The sequence below is a fragment of the Lactuca virosa genome, chromosome 7, assembly GCF_052849685.1.
Source record: "Lactuca virosa cultivar CGN04683 chromosome 7, Lactuca_virosa_CGN04683_v6, whole genome shotgun sequence".
Taxonomy (NCBI): Eukaryota; Viridiplantae; Streptophyta; class Magnoliopsida; order Asterales; family Asteraceae; genus Lactuca; species Lactuca virosa.
The window spans coordinates 181,520,210-181,542,135 of record NC_136432.1 but is presented as its reverse complement, the minus strand read 5'-3'; the positions used below and the strand labels follow the sequence as shown (position 1 = coordinate 181,542,135).

Sequence of the window (21,926 nt, the reverse complement as noted above, 5' to 3'; positions counted from 1 at the left end):
GGTGCCTTAGACCCGCTGAACCAGTGAGGAAACTTACCTCGAATGTTGAATGATAGTTGAATAGGTCCCGGCTCCGAATATCAGCTATACCCAACTCCTAAACAGAAACAATTCCTTAGATACAACTCCAAATGCCTCAACACCCCCCCCCCCCTTATAGGTCAAACTTGGTCAGAGACGAAAGTCAAAAGTCAAGGTTAACGACCCATGTTGACCCAACACGCCGTGGTTCCCTTTGACCATGTCGTGTTTCCTCTTTATCGATACAAGCGGGAAAATCCCATCCAGCACGCCGTGTTTGCTCAAAAACACGTTGTGTTTCGTCGAGCTCTAACAACTTAATATATTAAGCAATTTCCTTCAACATCAAGAGTTCCCAACCTCAGATCTGGACTCAAATGGAAACTTAGAAGGGTAAAGTTTCAAACTTTACCCATAGGGATCACTAAAAAGGATCCAAAACCCAAACCCTAAGTCTTAAAAGCACAAGGCTTAATCCAATAAGCACTTAACTCATTTGTCCAAGCCCCAAAACACAGATCTGGCCTAATTAAGCTAGAAAATCACGTAAAGTTGCCAACTTTACGTTTGTGCATGCCTAAAAGAAGCTCTTAAGCTCAAAAAGAAACTTAATGCATGTATGGGACCAATTCTTCACATAAAGCTTGCAACTTTAAGCATAAGAAGGCCAAGACAAACTCAGATCTGAAATGAAAAGTCCTCAAAACGACCAAACTCCTCCAACCACCCAAAAAGGACCAAAACATGGAATAAGGAGATCTAAACATCTAAAGATCAAGGTTCAAACTTGATACCTCAAGGAGACTGCCACAAGTGGTAAGATTCTGGATCTAAAACCTTCCTTCCAAGCTAGGCACCTTCAAACTCCCAAAACTCCTTCAAATGAGCACAAGAATCCACAAGAATCTCAAAAACACCACCAAGAAAGCTCAAAACTCGGTTTAGGGTTTCATGTAACAAGGGGGCTGGTAAGGAGGTCGGTCAAGGGGACTTAAGGCCTTCAAATAGGATGCAACATACAAAAAATTAGGGTTTCCTTCCCAGCCGCCAACACGCCGTGTTGAGGCACCTCAACACGTCGTATGGGCTCATTAAAGTCTGCGGCCAAGGACATCTCGGCACGCCGTGTTGAGGCTCCAACACGCTGTGTCCCAAAGGAAAAGCATAAACATATTGGAAATAAATTCATACCGAAAATCAAGCGTTACATTTGTACCCATGATCAAGTTATATTAGATTATCGATGAACCATCAATTGATTATATGTTATATAGTTAAATATTTGAATTAGATCACGAACCACGATTAAGTGACGATAAAATTTTTAACAAATGTAAACAAACAAAACATCAGAAAAATATTAAAAATGTATTCAAATATAACATCAAAAAAATAGAAATAATTATTCGAGCAAAACGTCAAAAATAAATGTTACGTACAAAATGTCAAATAAAAAAACATTAAACGGTATATTCAAATAATATATCAAAATTAAAATTTCTCTAAATAAAAATATATATACATAAATTAATAAATTAAATAAAACCAATAATAAATAATAAAATTACAATAAAGAAATTAGTTTAAATTATATTAAAAAAAACATAATAATTATATATTGATTTGAATGAAATGGTATAAAGTGGTTAAGAAGTTTTTCTAAGATTAACGGGGTTTGTTTAAGAAACCCTAAGAGGACAATGGCCGCAATCGTTTTTTTGAGGTGGCATCCTAAAAACACCGTGACCATAGGGGGACACCCGTTTTTTGGTATTATGTTGTTTCCCGTGGTGCCGGTAACAAAGGGCAACGCCCGTTTTGTTTTCTTCCTCCCTTTCTTTTTTTGCTTTTCTTCTTTCTCTCAACGACGTTCTAAAAAAATAACACTATCCCCTTGGAGATGTTATGGAGAAAAGATGATGAATCAGCATCCTAAAAACGTTGCCCACACCGGACAGCCTAAATAAGTAGCTCCTATTGCTTTGCATTTAGTCCCTAACTAATTTCACTTGCTTACTTTTGGTACAAAATAAAGTTAATCGCGTACATTAACATGTATAACATGTAAGAAAATCAAGTCCCTTGTGCGTGTTATGTTATGGCATTTTGATAATATCAAATTGTTTTCTGTCAATTAACTTTTTAAAAGATTAATGTTATAAAATTGCAACCATGTACTATTGACGTGTGGTTTAAATTACTAACCATTTAATTGTACAATAGGTGACGAGGTAACAGGTGATGTGACTTAAGGGTAATCAAGTTGAGTCGAATCAAATGTTGTCAAGCTTAAAATCTGACTCGACTAAAAAACCTTGAGCTTGAAATTCGACTCGAGTCTCAATTCAAACCTGGGTTTGAGCTCAATAAAACAATCGACACTTTTGACGTGAGTGATTCCTAATTGGGGAATTTGTAACATATTAGTAAATGTGCTTAAAGAGTTGTCATTTACCCAATAATATGATTCCAAATTAATACCCAAACACAATGCCTTTACGAAATAAGTGTAAACAAATAAACCCAATAACCACACACAACAGCTTTAATCAATAAAACAAACAAAAAGCATCACAGAACAACACCATGCCATTGCCAGCCATTCAGACTACATTTCATTTAAATCATGAAAAATACAATGGAACAAAAACAAACAAGATTAGAATATAACACTAAGAATCTTCCATGTGTGTTTTTGTAAGATAAATGAACAAATCGGTCTAATCAATCTTAACTGATGAAAAAAGATAATGAACAAAATAAAAAGACGCGACAAACCCAACTGTCCCAGTAGACAACATAATCGCAACCGCAATAATCAAAGAATACCCAAGATAAAGTATCGCAGACACGGGCCCACTCAAACTTTGAAGCTCAAAAACCAAATAATTTATAGAATACAAAAAAACATAAACCGAAACCGAACCCGAAGCAAAAAAGGCCTTCCACCACCACCCCCAATCCTCCACACACAAATGCATGTAAGTCAAAACAACCGCCACCTCAGCACACACAACAACCAACAACAAAAGCACCACAAGCAAAAACCCAAAAACATAGTAAAATCTCCCGAGCCAAATACTCGAAAGAATAAAAAAAAGCTCAATAAAAAGAGTGCCAAAAGGTAAAGTCCCCGCCCCCAAAACAAGTAGCCACGAAGGGTATTTTCTCTCGGGAATTTCACGAGCTATTTGGTTAGTCCGAACCGGGTATGTTAACGGGTCGGGTCGCTAAATACCCGCCCAATAAAGTCAATGGAACCGATATGCAAAACCATAACGAAAAAAGAATGAAGTATAACGAGATCGGAATTGCACCCGTGCTATTACTCCCCCATAGAATGAAATTCAAAATGGTTAGAATGATAAAGACGATTCCGGGGAAGAAACAAGAAATTGACCAAGATACCCCTCGCCATCCATCCGATGTCGATTTTATAACACGCCATAGGTAAACTCCGGAATAGCCGGCTCCGGTTCCTAAGAAGAGGTAGAGAACTATCATTCCGGTCAAAAGCATGCCACGTGAAGCCGGAGACATGAATCCTAACGCGGCGAATACGATCGTGACGAATGCCATTCCGGTGATTTGGATTCCGGTTCCGATCATGACACAGAGAAGTTTGGAATTCGTTGGTTCGCGAAACACGTCGCCTACCACGAGTTTCCATCCGGATAACTCTTCGTTCATCTGCGCTTGTGATTCTTTATCTAAATCTTCGTATCGCGTAAGATCGCGTCTCACAGTTCTTAAAAATATAACAAAAACAATTCCCGCCAAAAAAACAATCACAATTGATGAATTAAGAATCGAGAACCAATGAACACGCGATCCTTCCATTTTTAAATACGCGTCCCATCGCGAAGGCCATTTGATGTCACTTTTTATAAACTCAACCTCATAAGTAAAAGAAACTCTCTCTTGTTCTCTTATAACTTGTAGCTTTTCAATGTCCATCGGACAATCCATGGACGCCACGTCATCGTATTGATGAAGTTTCGACATTTTTTCATCGTACTTAACGCTACACGGGAAAACCTCGAACCCGACAATTTCGTATCCGGAAGCTTTCTTTTCGTCATTTGTGGATGAAATTACGCCCATACCCTCCTCCCCTGTGCCAAAGATTTGTACGCTTGTGCCTTCGTATTCATGTACATAGACTTTGAACTTAAGGTGATTGATGATGTAATCATTGTCACTATTTGGAGGTGTGTATCCGATTGGGAAACCAGTCCATTTAACTTTGTTACCATTTTGGTTTGCGAATCTCATTGCAGGTAAGTTATCAAGAATCATGTTGACTTGATATAAATCACGGGTTCTTTGTTTAAGAAGTTTGACTTCATGTTCGGTCAACGGGTGTGTTGTGCATAAAAAGATTGATTCATTGATGTTCATACGAAAACGATAAGGGGAGTTATCGATTTGGTCGCCCATTAAAAGTTCTCCAAGATTTTCTGCACTTTTTTTAATCCCTCCTGGAGGTGTGCAGTATGGGAGACTATAGTAACTGAAGGGTAATTCTGTCTCTATTGATGTTAGAGAGTTGACTTTGGCATATATTTCATCGCGTGTTGAATAGGTGTGCATGTAGCTTCCAGGTAGATAGAATCCATTGCAAAGATGTGAGGTGAAAACTGTGTAAGTGAAAAGAAGCCAATAACTATAAGTCCCTTTTGAGATCAATGACATAGCCATTGGTCTTAAGGAACACCAGAATGATGTCTTAATCAAAGCCACAAATGCTATCACAAAACCTATAAGATATACAGAAATTGATAATCAGATGAGTAGATGACAGATATCTTCTTGTTATAATCATATCTACAAGCTTTTAGCAAATAGCAACTATTGAATTGTTCAGTCTTCACATATAGAACCAAAATAGAATTGAAATGTAATAACTAATCACATACTAGGATATTGAGAAAAAAACAAGATCAGTATTTCTTGTGTAAAGAATTCAGTGGTGTCATTTTCTATGAGAATAAACTAGATATGGAAGAAAAAAAAAGATAGACCTTGAGAATTTTTCCTTTTAAAGTAATCAATTATCCAGCAAATAAACACCTACAGCAGCAGTCGCAAGCAGAAAAGACTAAACATCAGGCGTATTAATTCTAAATACCAAATCAGTTCAATTAGTTGATACATCAAACATGCCTCTGTTCGATAGACGATGATAAATGTGTTCTTACATTTTGGAACGAGCACAAATCACAAATGCTTACAGCTTCGTCTGCAAATTGTGTACGATTGATAATAAATTTACATTTAGAAGCTGAATCGACTAGTTAGAAAATGAGCATAGAGGCATTCATATTCAAATTCATATTAACAGATCTAACTGATTTCAAACTCGAAAAGAAAAACCAAACAATCTGGAGTAGTAATAGATAGGTCAAGAACTCCAATGGTATCGAAATCGTGGACAATAACACAAAGGTGCAACAAAACCTAGTTCATTCTACTTCCGGGCGTATAATTGCATAAACATGTACTGTGAAAAAACGGAGTAGGAGATGGGGTGATAAAAAATGCACCATTTGTAGATCAGGAAAGCTCAGAGCAATTACACCGCAGGTGAGGTTGAACTCCTCCTTAGGGTTTAATGACGGAGACGATGATTGTAAACGGAGGGAATGAACTATGGTCGGTGTCACTGTGTTTTCTAGATGAGATCTCTTTTTTTGTTTTGTGTGTAACGTCGTGTATGAGTTACCTAAGCCCTTTAATATTCTTTTGAGACATTATAAATCATTTTTTTCTTTTGATTTCTTAATTCGGTTGGTTATCGATATTATTTTTCTATATAGATTATTTATGTAGTTTATGTGGAACATATATATATATATATATATGACCATTGTTGTAAATTCATTGTTAGAAAGTGTTTATTTTTTTATATCGTTTTTAGGAATGGACCATTGCTGTAAATTCGTTATTATTGATATATTTTTGTAATTCAGTTTGTCATCGAATTTTGTAATTCAGTTGGTAATCAATGTATTATCGATATTATTTTTGTATGTAGGATCATTTATGTAGTTTCCATGGAACATATGGACCATTGTTGTAAATTCGTTATTAGACAGTGTCTTTCTTTTATTTCGTTTTTAGGAATGGACATTTCTGTAATTTTATGAAATACAATGACTGTTTCGGTAATTTTTTTTATTAGGGAAGGACTTTTTTCTGCAATTTTGTAAATCATAGGGACCATTTATTTAGTTTTGTGAAATATCTTGGCCTTTATGTAGTTTTGTGAAAGACTTGTGAAATAGACCGATAAATATAAGGATAGGTATAAGTAACCATTTTTATCAAATTATTTTATGAGATTTTGATGATAAAAATTAAAATGGCTGGTTATTGCCATGCATGAAAAACCAAGGATTGTAGTCATTGTTTCTACATAAACATGATTAAATGACACCTAAATTTGGATTATGTTGGGTACAAAATAGTTGCCTAACAACGCATAGACGAACGGTACGATCCAGGGCCGGTCTTAAGGGTGTGCAAAGTGTGCAGCCGCACAGGGCCCCCGAGAAAAATAGGGCCCGATTTTAACAAAATTATATATAGTTAATATCCCAATATATATTATTGTATACAAAATGTAAATGTAATTGGCTGTGGTTCAGTTGGTTTAAACTCTTGACTATGTGCTCTTGTTTGTTGACATATGTTACGACGTTTCGATTCTTCTCGTACTCCATTTTAAAAGTTGCGTTATTTTTTTTTATAAGTTTTAGTTTTACCCCTTCACCTTTAGTACTTAGTTTTTCTTAGGGAACTAGTTTTCAAAATGTATATATATAACCTCTAAAGTTTTATAATTTTGCATTTGACCCTTTTTAATTAATTTAATTTATATTTTAATTTTTCTCATAACAGTTCATCATTCTTATATATATATATATATATATATATATATATATATATATATATATATATATATATATATATATATATATATATATATATATATATATATGGCCCATTTTTATGTTTCGTACAGAGCCTTCAAAATCAACGGACCGGCCCTCGTCCGATCCAACAAAACAAAAAATTCTAATATGTACATGAATATATATACTTTAAAGTTTTATGTTCTCATAATAATTTTCGTTAGTGTTAGATGATTCACAATATGTATGTTTATACATAATCATCCCTCAAGGTGTAAGTAGTCAAGAACTAAAGAAGTAATTTATTCTTCATGCAGAAGAGATGTCTTTAGGGTCCCTTGTTGATTGAAACCAAAGAAAATGCATGGATGTGCTCAATGAGAGTAAATTACACGAATGGCCCTATGGTTTAGGGTAATTTGCGCGCTTGGTCCCTAACTTATTTTTTTAACTCAGAAAGTCCCTATTGTTTGTTTTTGTTACGCATTTGGTCCCTACTGTTTGTTTTTCTTACGCATTTGGTCCATGTCTTACCTAAAAAGACTATTATTTAAATAAGAAAAAATAGTGGGGTAAGTAAGGTAAGGTGAGAGAGGTGGGGTTGAAGGTGTGTTTTTTTTAAATAAATTAAAAATCAAGGGCAAAATAGTCTTTTTAGGTAGGACAGCGATCAAGTGTGTAACAAAAACAAACAGTAGGGACCTTCCGAGTTAAAAAAAATAAGTTAGGGACCAAACGTGCAAATTAACCTAAACCATAGGGACCATTCGTGTAATTTACTCGCTCAATGATAGTGAAACTTGTCTTAAATATTCAACTTAGATTGAGAAATATTATCACTTATGTTCAACATCCGACATTGCACATATCAAGGGAAACGTAGTGACCTTACTAAATTCTACCATTAAGTATGCTTGTTAGGCCATCGGGTATGGGGGTATCTTTGCGCGTAAAGATCTAGGTGGAGGGGTTGTTCACGCGTGAACACCCCCCCCCCCCCCAATGGGAATAAGTGTGGTGCGGATTGGAGCTGGTCAGGGACCTTCACCAACGATTTGATTGGCTATTCAAATTTCAACCGTTTGGGGCATTCAATTTGGGATTGTTAACATTAATAATAATAAAAAAATTCTTTTTTAATTTCAAACATCACCTATATACGACCTATCATAATTTGAAGATCGTTTTCGTATTAGTAGAAATTTATTCTTACGTATAGCTATAGATTTGACAAACAAAATTATGAGTTTTTTCAATTGAGATGGGATGCTAGAGGGTGGTTTTACTACATTTCAAAAATGAACAACAACTCTTAGACAATTGGCATACGAAATAACCATAGACGGTTCAAATGAATATTTGAAAATGTCTGTGCGGGCGAGTCGAGAATCTTAATATCTTTTTTTTAGTATGTTATAGAGTTTTGTGGTGACATATACTTGTAAAATCCGACTAGAAGTGATGGCGAACAGTTGTATGTCGCACATAAAGCTAAACATGGATTTCCAGGCATGCTTGGTAGTCTTCATTATACACATTGGGTGTGGGAAAATTGTTCCAATGCATGGGCGATGTCAATTCACGCAAGGTGATCACGGCGTGCCGACTATTATACTAGAAGCAGTTGTTTCACAGGACCTATGGTTTTGGAATGCATTTTTTGGTATAACGGGGTCAAACAACGACTTGAATGTGCTTGGAGCATCTTCGTTATTAAACGACATTTTGTAGGGTAAAACACCAAATTTGTCATACGTTATAAATGGAAATGAATATAAATATGGGTATTACCTTGGTGATGGGATATATCAAGATTACACCACGTTTGTCAAGTCATACTCATATCCATGTGATGAAAAACGAAAATTGTTCAAGTTAGCATAGGAATCTGCAAGGAAGGATGTGGAACGGGCATTTGGAGTCTTCAAACAAAAGTGACACCTAATCAAACATCCGACACGATCATGGGATAGGGTAAAAATGTTGAAGGTGATGAAAGTTTGTGTTATTTTACATAACATGATAATAGAAGAAGAGGGTATGGCTATGTGTACGTATAGTCCAAACGATATACTTAATCTACCTGCAGTAATACAAGTCGCCAGTCCAGCATACTTCATAAGGCTTTTGGAAATACAAAATAATGAAACACATCACAATCTACGTCACGATTTGACTGAGCACATATAGCAAAGGCAATTCGAACAACACAATAATAACAACGGCGGTAAGAATGAGTACGTGGATGATGAGAACGACGATGACGACGAGGACGATAATGACAACGAGTAATATTTTCTATGTTTCTTATGTTTTTTTTAATAATTTAGGTTTTAAATTTCTACTTTTTATGTTTTTTTAGTAATTTAGTTTTTTAAATTTCTATGTTTTTTAAGTAATGTTTTTTAAATTCTGTTTTAAGTAATGTAATGGCAAAAAAAAAGGATAAATAAGGTGTAGTTGTAACCATTTCCAAGAGCTAGTGAACATGTAGTGGAGATGATGTGGTGCATATGTGACATCACTTTTCTAGTGAACATCTTGTGACCATAGCCCATAGCCTTACTAAATTTCACATGTGACTTACATTCATGTGGTTTGGGTAGGAAAAGGATGCATTGCAACTTGCAAGACACTATCATTTTTTTTTCTTGCATTATTGGACTTGATGTATTGTACAAATGGAACATTGTTAGAGTGTATGCATAAGAAAAACTTGCAGTCATTATCACTATTGCCATTTGAATTTGGATCGTACAACTAGAACAAGTAGTAAAGGATTTCAATGGATTAATACTATGACAAATATGACACCTTAAAATTGTTCTAAGAAACTAATATCTAAAGATTACAAATGTTGGAAACTTGAAAGAGACCAAATTGGGCATTTCTAGGACTGGCACAATTCCCACCTTCCATAAGGAAAGCCTACCATGGTGGCATGGTCCGAGGAAATATGGCTTAACCCTTATGGCTTATGGTATGATATTCAAAAGATGATTTACCCATGATGAAATTAGATATTGTAAATAGTTTTTCTTTAGGTTTTAAGACATGTCATAGTCGTTCTTGTGATGTTGATTAGTCCATTAAGTTATCACTTAATCATTATTCTTTCATCTAGACAATATGTGTGATATCATTAAAAGGGGAACTATTTTGGTTTTTACACCACATGTAGAATTTAACTCTACATCAACCATAATGCACCTCAATGTAAATTTGTAAATATCTTCCTGAAAACCATACACCCCAACAATCAAATCCATCAAATTTAGACAACTATAAAACATATATGTCCAACCACAAATACTTTACCGAACTTTTATTTTTTTATTAGAATTGCATGTTGTTTTATGATACATTAGACAACTTCGCATTTCCTCGTTGAAAATTGTATCTTACCGTATGTAAACAATAAGTGTTATGTATGGGCTTAAAATTGAAAAGGTCGAGAAATCAAATACTTGGTCGGTTTACCAATAATGATCTTTGATGCAACATTGTTGGTAATGAACATATAAGTATGATGCTTTTTTACCTCAAAAGGAACACGATCACATTTGCAATCTAAAAAACTCATTGAGTTGTGGAGCATGATCTTTCCTTTGACATCACCGTAAAATGAAACATATTTAGATGAGGTATCATCTCATTAACAATTTGATAAGTAGAATACTCTAAACTTGAAGAAGATCCTTGATACAAAGAATCAAGCTAACAAGTTTACCAAGTTAATGAAGATACAGAAGTTGAAGTTATGTATGGCTTCAAACGGTCTTCAATATACTTGAAGAGAAGGACACAAATTAAAGGGAAATAAGGTTATAGAGCTTAGATGGTAGCAAATTTGTTGATAGCCTCCACGTGAGAGATTGTTGATTTATGAAGTATGATCTTCTTAATTGTCGCTACTGAGACTACGCATGGGGGTGCAATTGTGTTGCAAGCTACGGTGTCCTAAACAAGGTCCATGTTACTTGGCACCATAGATGTAATTCTCGACAGAAAAGTTATGGTGATCGATGAAAAAGTTGCAATAATTGGCACACCTCAACTGTGGTGCACTACCTACGGGCCATATCAATGGCGACATCATGGGCTCGTGGGCCCATACCAAAAGCAATTTTAGGATAAGCGTTTTCGTAAATATATATTATGTATACGATTGCAACCATAATGTACAAAGTTTGTGTGATGGACATTATCAATAAAATTTCTCTAGTTTGTCGGTAGACATGGCTCGATTAAATTTGATCGAGTGAACCACTTTAACTTCTTGAATTCCTTATTTTCTTTGCATCTTTAATTACATGTTCTGTGTGATTTATCAATTGCCTATCCAAACAAGATTGTTCTTTTATGCACGTTTGAAGTTGAGTTCATGGCAGCAACGACAGTACCAAGCCATTTGGATTGGAAACCTCGTGAAGGAATTAACATGACATTCTATTATGCCATTTACTTTCTGTGTCGACAATTTCGTTGAGGAAAAATCTTGTGTTTCATGGTCGAAGAAAACACATTGATATCTCTTTTCACTTCATACATGAGTCTGTTGAACGTAGGCAAACTGCAGTAAAACATGTCAAATGGAAAGATCATCAAGCATACCAAGATTTTTGCACATGTTAACCATGTTCAACATAATAAACACCTAAATTGGTCCGGTGTAAAGAGGGAGGGGGATGTACTCAGTGTTGCAAAACTCGGCCTACTCGGCCGATTACTCGGAATCGGCCCTCCACCGAGGCGAGTAATGTGAACTCGGCAAAAAAACTCGGATTAAGTCAAACTCAGTCAAAAATCGGTCAAAAATCGGTCAACATCTCTTTAACTCGGGCCTACTCGGTATTACTCGGGCCTACTCGGTCAAACTCGGCCAACTCGGTCAAAATTGTCATAAAAAGAGAAAAAAATCAATAATTTCAAGATTAATATGTATAATACACTTAATGATTTATTATTTAACACACACATGTGATTATTACTACATATATATCTTAAATTTTCAGTAATTATTTATGAAGTGAGACATTTGTGTGTATTTCAGTTTTTATGTATTCACATGTATCTAATTTTGTTATATATTTCAATCAAATTATGATTTTAACTTATGATTTTGACATATATAATTTTCCTAAAAATGTTTCTACATGAATTACCGAATCCGAGTACTCCCTACTCCCCAATCGGCCGAGCAGGTACCGAGTAGCGAGTTCTACAACCTTGGATGTACTTGATCATCTCTTGCATTCTAAAAGAAGGGGTTCTTAAGTATTTGGGGGGGGGGGGGGGGGGGGGGGGGCGCTATAGGCTAGATTTGTAGTTGATTATCTCTAGTCTTTAATTTCTTATTGTAAAAGAAAACTATAAATTAAAGAGTAAAAATCAGTTTTTGGCTACAGAATACAGCCTCTTTTTCCCCTAATTTCCACAGCCCCAAAAACCAAGTTTGGCTTCACTGATTTGAGCATACAATTGATCCTATATTTTCCAACACAAGCATATAATGTAAGTAGGGCTTATTTAGTAGCAACAAGGTTTCCGTTATATATCATTAATTTTGTTACAAATTAATAATAGTATTCCGAAGAAATAGATCTGCACATGATATTACATATGATATAGGAAAGAAAATGGAGTCTAGTGGAACTTGAGGCTAGTCAAGACATTGTTGTTGACAGGATCAGCCAAATGGTCCAGCAGGTTCTGGAAAGGTCCAACCCCGGTCACCAAACCCTGAATGAAGTAACCCAAGATTGCTAACATAGCCAATCTTCCGTTCTTGATTTCTTTTAGCTTCAGTTCCTTCATTGACTTCTCATCTTTCCCGAACCCGAGTGGGTTAAAGAACGGCCCACCTGGGTATGCCGGGTCACCCGACCCTGAAAAACCTTTCTCCAACCCCAAGAAGTATTGCTTCCCCATTGACCCTGGGTTATACCAGTCTTGGAGTCTTCTATGCTCTGCGAAACCCATCAACGCCATTTCCAATACAAATAGGGTGAAAGGGTCTGCCCAGTAGTTGTATGTTCCGGCTGGGGGAATGACACCGGTCTTGAACCAAGGGAGGGCGGTTTCCGGTGGGATGAGCCCAAGCTTGCCGAAGATCTCTGGTGCAATGGCGCCAGCTGCACCCAACATGGCGAAACGTCCATTGATAACCTCGCCGTATGCTAGCCACTTGGGTTCGATGAATCCTCCGGTCCCTTCTGGGTCTGAGAGACCAAGTGGGTCGAACCCAAAGTCGCCTGGGAGACTGTAAAATTCAAAGTCTCAGGTGAAAAAGAACTTGTTTGATCAAGACTTCTTCGCTTTCTAGTTGTTATATTATATATTTATTTATTTTTTCTCAAAAACCACTACAATTCATGCCTATCTTTTAAGTTGGTAACACTTATCTTTGACTTCAAAAGAAAAACTGTATCTTTCTTTTGTTGGAACGATGAAATTACCTTCCATCAAGGTAAGAGAGAGATTGCTTGGATGCAAACCACAACTGTCTGTTAGCTCCTTGCTGGTAGACATACGATAACCCATCAAGTCATGATCAAACTCACACACAAATATGAGGAAGAACACATCATAACACCAAAAACCCATGTCATAAAACATCATTTGACAACAATCGATCTAATTTTATTCAGTAATATATAGGAGAAAAGGGTGTACCTTAACAGGAGGGGTGGAAGCAGCTTTGACAACAAAGGAGACCTTTCTTGAAGATGTTGTGTGAAGTGGCCTGGCTGCTAGGATTTGCCTAGCAGACTCCACGGAGGAGGTGAGCGAAGACGATGAGACCAAAGCCTGTGTAGCCATTTTCCTTGAGAAGATTAGATGATCGTGTGTGGCTGCATTAGGAGAAGGGAGAGGGGAAACATAAGGGGAGGGTGAAGGGTGTGGGGTAGGTGAGTTTGTGGTTTGTGTTGAGGCAACCTGAATTCGGAGATGAGGTTTGGGATCTTTTGTTCCAATGAGGTTAGCACATGTGGCATGTCTAACTTGGATAAGAGATTTTTATCTAACTTCTTGTTTGTACACATTACTTACTACTTTCGTGGCCTTCAATTGTCTGGTCAAGTGGTCATATGGGAATCTTACAGAGTCTGGGTATGAATTTTATACTTATGTTACATAAGTTATGTATATTGCCTTTTAAATTTTCCAGCCTTGTACGTGTTCGACAAATTTTAATTAATTTATTTCTACGATTAAAGAGTAATAGATGGTTCAAACTTGTTTAAGATAATCTAAAGGTCATAAACCGATTGAGATGTTTGATTTTTCTCAATATGTTTTCTTTTAGGTCAAAATCAGAAAATCACAACAGATTGCACATGTATATATATAAAAAAAAAACTTGAGAAAATGACTTAAAAGACCAACGAACTTTCCAAATTGTTCAAAAAACACCAATTATGTTTTGTTGTTCAATAAACAACAATGAAATTGACGTTTTGTCTAAAAAAGTCAAACTAAGTTATGATTTTTTTCAATTGTCGTTAAAGGCAATCGGCATCTGTGGATTAAATGTATTTGTTTACCGGTTAATAAAAGTCAACCAAAGTTAAAAGATGGCATGGCTTATTATTTTTATTATGTGGAATTAAAAATGCCACACACTCACTAGAATTATCCAACAAAGGTGAAATTGGAACCCACACACTCACTAAAATTACCCAACGAAGTGAAATCGGAACGGAACAAAGGCGATCTAGGGTTCTTACAGGAGGTGAAATCGTTTATTACACAAGGGTGAAATCGTTTTCTACACCAGTATGAAATTGTTTCTACAGAAGGTGAATGTGAAATTGGTTTTACAGAAAGTGAAGGAGTGTTCGATGAGTATGCAACAAGCATGTCAACAGATGGTGACTCCCTTAACATTGATGTCTACAACAAAGGTATTTTTTTTTCTCTTAACCCCGTCGTTTACTTCCATCCTCAAAAAGTATATGTTACGGGGTTAGATTTATGTAACATGAATTTCAAGGAGTTCAAGACCTACCTCCGAAAATTGATCAACAATAGATGTTGGGATGTGTATTACTGTCTTAGAAATCAGTTCCTCTTAGATGGGTTGAAGGAGCTCAGGGATGAAGATGATTACGTAAGGCTCCTTGATGTTGGGTTTAATGATGACAATAATCAAATCAGCATCTACATTGATGACTATCACAAGCCCATACTGGATTGGATTGAAGAAGAGAAAGCTGAAGAAGGGGACAATGGTAGTGATACATGTGAAGATAACGTGGACTCGGTATTGTTAGATGATCTATCGGTGGACCATGAAGCTGATGATGAGGACATCCAGTGATCAGAATATATTGATCATTTTTTGTCCTAGACGAATCTTATTCCAAATGGGGGGATGGAAGAAGAAGCTGTTGCTAAGGTAAAAAGAAACATCTTATTCACGATCCTAACCAAAAATGGGACACAATGAAGCCTGAATTAGGTATAAGATTCTCTAATCGAGACGAACTGAAACACATGTTAACAAATTATGTTGTGTCTAAGGGTTATGCATTGTGGTATGAAAAAATGAGTCAACTAAGCTGTTAGTGCGGTGCAGTAAAAATGAAAAAGGGAAGCCATCATGCCCTTTTAGACTATGCGCTACTCCCATGAATAAAGAGAATTCATTTAAGATAAAGTCACTAATTGATTAACATAATTGTACTAGACAACAAAAATTAGGGTATCTTGTCACTTATAAGTGGATTGGAAAAATGTTAATACTTGACATTTTGGAAATGCCTCGTTTTAGCTATAGAAAAATAGCAGAAGTAGTTAGGAAAAACTTTGGTCTGAAGGTAAGTCTTGGGCAGTGTAGAAATGCCAAGTACTATGCACTAGATGAGATTTCAGGCACTTTGGTAACCGATTATGAGAAACTATGGTCTTATGGTGTTGAGTTATTGAGAGCTAATCCTAGTTCAATAGTCATAATTGAGACAAATCATATGCATGATGGTACACACTACTTCAAAAGGATGTATGTTTGCCTGAAGCCTGTCAAGGATGGCTGGATTGAAGGATGTAGAAGGGTGATCGGTGTTGATGGCTATTTTTTGAAGGGTATTTGTAGAGGTGAGTTGTTAACAGCTGTTGGTAGGGACGCAAACAACCAAATGTACCCTCTGGCATGGGCTGTTGTGGCAATAGAAAACAAGGAAACTTGGGAGTTGTTCATAGATCTTCTACTTCAGGACATTGAGATGGGAGATGGTACGAGTCTTACTACTATTTTGGACCAGCATAAGGTGTGTTTTAGTTTACTTTTACTTAGTAATTTATATATTTTTTTTATGTAATTTAAAACTCTAATATTTTCACCTTGTATGGTTTGATGGTGGCTGTTAAAGAAAGGGAACCATCATGCGAGCATAGGAATTATCCCCGACACATCTTCTCTAACTTTAGAAGAAGTGGTTCACGGGTGTCGAGTTTAGGAAGTTAATTTGGAGAGCTTCCAAGGCTACAATTGACTCTACTTTTCACTCTTACATGAGGGATATTCGTGCAATGTCCATAGAAGCTTATAAACACCTGATAGAAAGAGACCCGAATACATGGTATAGGGCATTCTTTGAACCCGAGAGGTGTTGCGATGTCTTGGAGAACGGTATATCTGAATCTTTCAATGCAGCAATCCTAGAAGCCCAAAAGAAACCCATAATAACAATGCTGGAAGAAATCAAGGTGTACGTGATGGAGAGGATGTACAATCAAAAGCTTAAAGGGAAAAAGTGGGACTTGGAAATCTGCCCCTCCATTAGAAAGAGGATTGAGAACATGATAGAACTGTTGGATTAGATGTCTAAGCCCATAACTATTATTGGTATGTATTCGACCCGAGAGTAGCATGGTCCATTTGGGTTGCATGGCATCAGAACAATTGGATAGACAAATGAGAAAAGGTTATTTATGATTTATATTAATATATTATAAGTTCTAATATATTAATATGAAATCATATTATTTAATTAGTATTGATCAAGAATTAATTTGGAATTAATTTTGTGATCAAAAGAGACTAATTAAATATATGGGGATTGATTATGTAAATCATTCATTCTTATATATGTGGGCTTGTGATCCATTGTCCTTCATGTTGGGCTTAACCCATGGATACTCCATGGAGGTTAAAACCCATGGATCATGAAGGAAATGGAAAGTCATGGGTTTACATGGTGTAAACCTAATGCGCCACACTATATAAAGGACCCCATGGTTCATGAAATTGGCACTAGTGCATACACAAAAAGAGGGTAGCCGAATTTCATAAAGGGTGAACCAAATAACCTTCTCTTAAGTTATTCCAATTGTTGGTGGTGTTGTGTGAACCATTTGAGGTGCAACACTTGGGGCACTAAGCTCTTAAAGGTTCAAGACTTCAAGCTCCATCAAAAGGTATGTCATCTAACTAGACTTTTGTAGTATAGTTGCTTCATAATATGCTAGTTAGGATGATGCTTTGGAGTTTTGAATGTATGCATGTATAATAGAGAAAACAAAGATCCAAAGCACATAGGTTTGCATGTATGGTGGTTGTCGAGGCCAACAACAATAAATAACCCTAAATCTTTTACACTAAAATAGTGTATAGTGGTAAAGGGGCCGATCCACGGAGATTAGTTCAATTTATAACTCTATGGAAAATCTCTTTGCAAAAGTACTTCTAAAATGACAATAAAATAAAAATGGGGTTTTGATCTTTTTGAAATACTTAAATTAAAACTAGAATTAAACTAGAACTTAAATGAACAATTTGGCAAAAATAAGAATTTGATGTGAAATCAATAAGAGAAAGATGGTTGACTTAAGGTTTCCTCACTTTGACTTTTGATGAACATATCATTAGAATCCAATGGTGCAATACTTGTTTTAAACCCTTAATTTGGCTATAGTAATCCAAGAAGCTTGAGATTACCTAGACTTTTCTTAATTGCTAAAATGGTTAGAGAAGCTCATAACAATTTCCTTAGTCAAAGTCACAATTTCCATTAAGCATGTAATTAGTGAAAGTCAACTAGCATTAAGAACCAAAAAGTCACCAAATCCAAGAGGAGTCAAAAACTTCCACTACCATGTTGGAGAAAATGTTTTTATGATTGTATGAAGTAAAACCAACACAAAAATCACTTGTTGCTTGCTAATTTGGAGATCATTTACTTAATAAAGAAATAAGCCAACTAATCACCACAAACACATTTAAACTCATGAATAAAAACATATAAGTAGTGACAAGATGTTAAAACTCAAAACATTCTCATAAAGATTCAAACACAAGTTCATGGAATCTTCAACATTCAACAAAAGTTCAATGGATTCAACAAAAGTCAACCAAGATTTGTTTAGCCAAGCATGGCTAAACTCAAGAAAACAAAGTTAGATAAGATTGTACCAAACATTTGATAAGAATCAAGAGATGAAAAGATGAAGTTCTTCAAGGTTTTTGGTCTTCAAAGTCCTCCAAAACTCCAGAGAGAATGTGTCAAAATTGGATGTTCAAGATAAGATAAAAGAGGCACACCAACCTTCCCAATATAGAGCTCAAAACAAAATCCCAAAATTGCCCCTTCAGGAATCCACGCGGGCCGTGTGGAAACCTTACGCAGGCCGCGTGAGGTGTGACAGATTTTGGGCTTCTTCAAGTCTTGGGCCCCCACAACTATTCCATTGGCCCAGTTCGAGTCTAATCAGCCTCTAGCCCATTTTTCTTCAAGATTTTTTCAATTTGAGCCCAATTTGCCTTCTCCAAATCACTCATAGCTTCCAAAAACTCCCAATTATCGATCTCCGCACACTCGAAAATCCTTCCGCGCCTTGCAAATTTAAAATTCAAATCTTCCAAGCCTTCAAGCAATTGACAAGCCCACTCCATGAATCACCTCCATAGCCATCAAGCTCGAAATCCCCATTGCCCTTCAACTCCAATCGCCTCCCAAAAATCCCGCTCCGCTAGTCTCCAAAAATCTACAATAATGCTCAAGAAACTAGAAAGTACCCGAAATGGTCATAAAATAACAAAAAGGAAAATATGCATGGAAATTAACTAAAATGCGAATGAAATGTGCTAAAATAAACTATTAAAAGAAGTAAATAAAATGAAGCTATCAATTCACCCCAAGCTTAAACCTTACTTGTCCTCAAGTAAGACAAGACTAAAATGAACTCGGGATGAACTATCCTAAGAAAAATAAAAAGAATGGATAGAACCGCATAACCTTATCACCATTAGTCAACATGGTCAAAATTGATCTTGCTATTATATCATTACTTTTTCATCCGATGACAATGGGACCATAAACCACAGCTAGGACAACTCCTTTAGGTGAGTAAGGAGGGATGGTCAGTCGCAGCCCCAATGGAACATGCATACAATGAAGAACATCTGTAGTAGGGAGAAAGCAGCTGGATGGGCTCGAGTGGAGCTTTTCTTTAAGTGCACACTCTTATCACGAAAGTTGCATGATCTCACGTCTGTTGGCCACTCTCAAAAGTGATTGGGTTTCATCGCTCGGGCACCATTGTATGTGACAACCCGAAATTTACTCCGTCACTGTAACCCGTTTCCGTTAATAAAAGTTAGTTCTATTAAAATTTTCCGTTAACTTTTATTTATTAAAATAATTCATTGTGAGTTATTAAAATAATATATATTTAATGACGGAATAAAAGCATCTAAGTCGGGTTACGGTTAGTTTACCGGGTAAAAACATTTAGCTCCGTTTAAACGACAGTGTATGGTGGGTCCCCACTAGGCAGCCATATATAAAGGAGGAGTGTCCACCTTTAGAGCCTTTTCCCACCTTGGAGCTTTCTCTCTCTACTTTCTCTCTCTAAAATCGGGTTTGGCTCAAGAACACCACTTTCAAGCCTCAAAAATCAAAGGTAATCTTCCTAACGAAATTTTCTAGCTTAGTATTCATGCTATTTCGAGTTGGATCATCCAAATGCCTCAACATGCATGTGTTTACGGTTTGGGGAGCCTCCCAAAACCGTGAACTCCTATATGCGGGTTTTGAAGCCCCAAAACACTTCCAAACCTTCTCTAAGGCTTAGATATAGCTTAGATACTTGCATGCATGAACTAAGGAACCCAAAATCGTGACTTTTGGCCATAAACTTGAGTTTACGGTTCTTGAACATTCAAGAACCGTAAACCCAAAACCGTAAACACCTCAAATGGTGTTTTGATGCCCCTAAACCCTTCCTTAGCTTGTTTAATGAACTTGAAACTAGTGTAGATGAGCTTAGGACCCCAAAACATGAAATGGTTGAAGTAGTCAAGGGTTTACGGCCGTAAACCCTAGAGTTTACGACCGTAAACTCCCAAGGAGTGGTCCGAGGACCGTAAACTCCAAGGGAGTACCCAATTGAACCCTAATCACTTCCCAAGCCCTCGAATTGATCCTAGGAGCCTTCCTTGTGATGCATGAGACCTTTAGACACACAAACTCACCATTTCCATGAGTTTACGGCCGTAAACTCATGGGGGAAATGGTCTCCCAAACGTAAACACACTTAAGTGTGGCCAAGTGAGGTGTAAACTCCATAGTGAGGCCATACACTCCTAGATACAACCTTTAGCACTCCTAACACTTGAAACAAAGTGTTTTCATACATTAAAGTGCCTTTACTCCCTTAATTAGCGATTACACAACTAATTAGATACTTTATACATCACTACATGTTACATAGGATCCGTGTGTGTGTTCAAGTCCTCACTTGACACCTAGCATCCTACCCGGCGTTTCCATCCACTTCACTCACTACAGGTGAGTTCATACCCCTAAATGAACCTTTTTAAATGTTTTTAACTGTTTTATGGGGGGGGGGGGGAATACAAGTTGAACCAAATAAGTTATAGTAACAATCGCATGTGAATTATAACTTGCAACCAAAAGGATTTTCTACACTATTAACTGTTTTTACCACCAAAAAGGGATTTTCTATACTTTCAACTATATTGCCAATTAAACTGTTTTCAAATGCTTACCAAATTCATTTTCGTGTAAATCACTATAAAACTATTTTCCAAAATTCGTTTAAACTATTTTTATTCTCAAACCATATCTACACCAATATATTTATATAAGTAAGACTTGAAGGACTTAGGACTAATAGCTCACCTTATTTCCTGTTCTTGTTTGATTGTGGGCTTAGGGTATTTTGTTATTAGTCCGACTCTCATTGAATTCTTAGTTATATATCTTATATATTTGTGTCAGATATAAAAGTTTTCATATCAGTTCAATGCCTTTGGATATCAAAGACATGCAACCAATAATACTATTTAACTATAATGGGTATAGTTAAGGGATACTACTCACTACTACTATTGCCATGACAACTACTAGAGTCAGTTCAGTTGTGAGTCAATATATGCTATGTACTATACAAGAGAACACTATATACTATACTAGGAGAACATTAAGTACTATACAAAGAGAACACTACATACTATACAAGAGAACTTACTAAAATAGAATGTGACATACTATTTCTCGATACGACACATCTTTGTGCTATCACCGCGTAACCAGAGTCTCCTGGAGGGAGAGCGGGCATTATGTGTATAGATCTATACGGGACAGACACTCCCACATCCCGACTGCTAGCTACAGTCCGAGCCGTCTAGGCCCAGGGGTGACAAAATGTCACATCTATATATGACTCGGAGGGTCAAAGGGATTCGATCGTCAATCAACATGGTTACGTACGAGTTCACATTCAAACCTTTAATTAATACTTTAAGAATTAAAGGCAACAGACTCCCTGAGGAGTATTGTACATTTAATACTACCTGGAGCCTGCATTTCATTACATATGGCCGACAGTGATACTGTTGGGGTAAAACATTTTTCTCATTACTATACATGAATAAAGTCTAAAACTATATTTTCAAACTGATAACTACTGGGAAAACTTGTACATTACCAAAGGAACAAACAAACCACCGGGTCTTGGTGA

The 21,926-nt window shown here is 36.4% G+C and overlaps 2 protein-coding genes and 1 pseudogene across 3 annotated transcripts; 1 reads left to right on the top strand and 2 right to left on the bottom strand.

Annotated features, from left to right (window-relative positions):
* Positions 1 to 2,574: 2,574 nt before the first annotated feature.
* On the bottom strand, positions 2,575 to 5,719 carry LOC145125850 (transmembrane 9 superfamily member 12 pseudogene; annotated as a pseudogene). Its single transcript, XR_013716177.1, has 2 exons — positions 5,568 to 5,719; positions 2,575 to 4,781 (listed from the first exon to the last, which is right to left on the bottom strand). The product of XR_013716177.1 is annotated as a transmembrane 9 superfamily member 12 pseudogene (transcript).
* A 6,744-nt stretch (positions 5,720 to 12,463) lies between these two features.
* On the bottom strand, positions 12,464 to 13,822 carry LHCA3 (PSI type III chlorophyll a/b-binding protein). Its single transcript, XM_079059334.1, has 3 exons — positions 13,614 to 13,822; positions 13,397 to 13,458; positions 12,464 to 13,200 (listed from the first exon to the last, which is right to left on the bottom strand). The coding sequence occupies exons 1-3, from the start codon at positions 13,758 to 13,760 to the stop codon at positions 12,585 to 12,587; spliced, it is 825 nt and encodes a 274-aa protein (XP_078915460.1). The 5' UTR covers positions 13,761 to 13,822; the 3' UTR covers positions 12,464 to 12,584.
* A 1,564-nt stretch (positions 13,823 to 15,386) lies between these two features.
* On the top strand, positions 15,387 to 16,763 carry LOC145127366 (uncharacterized). The gene is made up of 3 exons (XM_079062581.1): positions 15,387 to 15,478; positions 15,715 to 16,210; positions 16,371 to 16,763. The coding sequence occupies exons 1-3, from the start codon at positions 15,387 to 15,389 to the stop codon at positions 16,761 to 16,763; spliced, it is 981 nt and encodes a 326-aa protein (XP_078918707.1).
* The last annotated feature ends 5,163 nt before the right edge of the window (positions 16,764 to 21,926 follow it).

Excerpts from the sequence above, each read along its gene's own strand:
- LOC145127366 (XM_079062581.1), top strand. The coding sequence starts at position 15,387 with ATGAAGCCTGAATTAGGTATAAGATTCTCTAATCGAGACGAACTGAAA. Across the intron at positions 15,479-15,714 it reads TCTAAGGGTTATGCATTGTG|CTATAGAAAAATAGCAGAAG; the intron begins GTATGAAAAAAT and ends GCCTCGTTTTAG. Across the intron at positions 16,211-16,370 it reads CTATTTTGGACCAGCATAAG|AAGAAGTGGTTCACGGGTGT; the intron begins GTGTGTTTTAGT and ends CTCTAACTTTAG.
- LHCA3 (XM_079059334.1), bottom strand. The coding sequence starts at position 13,760 with ATGGCTACACAGGCTTTGGTCTCATCGTCTTCGCTCACCTCCTCCGTG. Across the intron at positions 13,459-13,613 it reads CTTCCACCCCTCCTGTTAAG|CAAGGAGCTAACAGACAGTT; the intron begins GTACACCCTTTT and ends TATGTCTACCAG. Across the intron at positions 13,201-13,396 it reads CTCTCTTACCTTGATGGAAG|TCTCCCAGGCGACTTTGGGT; the intron begins GTAATTTCATCG and ends TGAATTTTACAG.